This window comes from Aptenodytes forsteri, unplaced genomic scaffold, assembly GCF_000699145.1.
Source record: "Aptenodytes forsteri isolate BGI_AS27 unplaced genomic scaffold, ASM69914v1 Scaffold248, whole genome shotgun sequence".
Classification (NCBI taxonomy): Eukaryota; Metazoa; Chordata; class Aves; order Sphenisciformes; family Spheniscidae; genus Aptenodytes; species Aptenodytes forsteri.
In genome coordinates this window covers 1,733,596-1,736,108 of record NW_008795935.1, presented here as the reverse complement: position 1 = coordinate 1,736,108, position 2,513 = coordinate 1,733,596, and the positions used below count along the sequence as shown (strand labels likewise).

The following is a 2,513-nucleotide window of genomic DNA, read 5'->3' as shown; positions in this document are numbered from 1 at the left end:
CGGTGCCGCATGTGCCAGCCCTGCCTGCAGGCTGAGGAGCGGCCTGGCATGGCAGCCAGGCCAGGTTTGCATGGAGGACGGCTTGGAGCCACGGCGTGCCCAGCCTCTGCAGTCAGACAGATGTTGATAGCAATGCGTACGGCAGGAGTACTCTCATGATTTCCCCCAGTATATCAGTTGGGCTTTCAATCGGATCATAAGACCCAAACGTATGTGTGCAGTGTCCTATCAGCTCACCAAAGCTTATGCATTCGTATTGCCTACAACTCGGGAGCTAGTGTGTTTCTACTAATACTGGTCTGGCAATTGGATTTAATTTTTTGTGAAATCTGATGTAGCTGTTGTAAGGCAAGTGCACCATGAGCTGGACGAACTGTGGGAGGATGCTCTTACCTGCTGTGCTTTTGTATGTTAAGAGACCTCACTGCTGCTGTGCAGTGACGGCAGTTACACTGCCCAAACCCCCGAGATATTACAGAATTCAAGAGGGGAGAACACCTATAGGTTATTTCTTTTTTTGTAAATTACTTTATTTGAGGTAAAGAAAAGCATTGGTATAAAATAGCCTTTCAAATACAGCAGTCGTTTACTTGCTGTGTCAGCAATATGTCTGAAAGAAAAGGCATGCTCCGTAACCTACATTTCAAAGGTCGTAGCGCTACTGCTCCAGTCTTCTGAAAATCACAGTTCAAGCCAGCATCATGGCTGGTTTGAAGATTTGGTCTGTTTTGCTGGTTATACTATACCATTTCTGTCAAAGATGTATCCCAAGTGGAATTTCAACACATGTTGAAATAGGTAAGACATGTTCAGAATTAATTTTCGTGTCTTTTTTGTTGCTTGGGAAGAGAAGTAAAATCGGATTCGGCTGGAAAGCAAAGGGAGGAAATAATGTTAAAGTAATGAGCATTCTACATAATTTAAAAAAATGTGAATAACACATAGGATAGATGAGTAGTTTGGTTTTGGAGTTTGAAACTTTACTGTTTTTATAAGCAAAATGCTTGAATCAATTTGGTTGCATATTTTTCTGTCTTCTAAAACACAGGCATTATGTAACTGGAATGTTTGTGTCTGTGAGTCTTACGCAGACAGGGTTTGGTTTGGAGAAAGAAGAGGAATACTTTACGCAGTTTATGGGATTGTTATATTTAAACTGGAGAATAACACAGATAATTTGTGGTAGCTCTGTTTTCAAATTACCGTGTATTAATTTTGACATACCTGCATAAAATAGACAAAATGCTGTAATGTGTTTGTATCTATGGCTAACATCATGAAAATTTTGTTCTGCGTCTCTTTCTGGTAGGTTGCTGTCTGTAGCCTGAACAGCCTAGATTTGTAGAGAATGAAGGAGAGAACTGAGTGAACATCGAAGTGGGGAAATAGTTCTGGGTTTAATTTCTTGTTTGCATGTGTTATTTTTAAAATCTGGTTTCTGCTGTAGTTCTTGCAAGAACACTCATGAGTAGTGTGAGGTTATTCTGAAATGTTTACTCGTAATAAATTAACAGTTTTCATTGTTTGCTCTTCTGTTTCTGATTCTAAATCCGTTGCTCAAACAGATAGTAAAACACACAATGTGGTCTCTATTCAGGTAATCTTCTCAGACTTTAAGTACTGAATACATGCAACTTTGAACAAGTGAAAGGCTGGGATTATTCATGGCGTTCATTTGAGACTGAGAATATGTACCCTTACTGAGTGTTGTACCCTTGGTCAGCATCCTACAACCATTCGCTTTTCCTAACGATATGTCAAGAAACCCACAGTAATCGGTAGAAGAAGTCACACTGCCTGAGGTTAGGCAAGCACATGCGTCTTCTCAAGCTCAGGGCTCTAAGAAGTCACACTGCCTGAGGTTAGGCAAGCGCATACGTCTTCGCAAGCTCAGGGCTCTGATTACCGAGTATGAGCTTCTGAAAACTTGAAATAACAGATTTGGCAGAATAGAGTGTATTTGCAAGAAATCTACAAAGATAAACAAGAGCTTGTGGATCTGTCCCAAAGCAGTCATTTTTTTCTAATCAAGGAAGCATATTGCAGAAAACCTGCATTTATATAATTTGAATATCCTGGTTGTCTGAGGAGTAGTGTGTACACTGAACTATTGGGTCATAGTTTACAACAAACTTTGTCCATTTGTCTGAAAATGATATTAAACAGGGTTCAGCTCTGATGTCGCTAAAATCAGTGCTTTTATTAATGTGCAAATAAAAGTCCATGATGATAAGATACTGGAAGTTATTGCCAAATCCAAACACTGAGTATTCCAGGGGAAAAAAACAAACCTATAGAAAGGAACTCCTCTGACTCAAAACCAGCACCAAAGTCTATCCTGGACAGACTTCTGAAAGTACTTTTAAAACGGTGAAAAGCTCTGCCTGTTCAAAATGTTGATCATGTTCGGTGTGCTCGACAGAGCTGTGCTGTGTCCTACTTGCCATGGCCTTGTTGCTGGAGGCAGGTCTGAGTGGGGAGGCTCTTCCCCCCCCAGGGGCTCCCGTCGGACC

The 2,513-nt window shown here is 41.0% G+C and overlaps 1 protein-coding gene across 1 annotated transcript in view; it reads left to right on the top strand.

Annotated features, from left to right (window-relative positions):
• Positions 1-701: 701 nt before the first annotated feature.
• The window catches only part of GPLD1 (glycosylphosphatidylinositol specific phospholipase D1), a 24,573-nt gene continuing 22,761 nt past the window's right edge, over positions 702-2,513 (top strand). The window contains exon 1 of the mRNA XM_009285093.1: positions 702-798. Coding sequence (XP_009283368.1) covers positions 702-798 — 97 coding nt within the window. The remainder of the gene's footprint in view (positions 799-2,513) is intronic.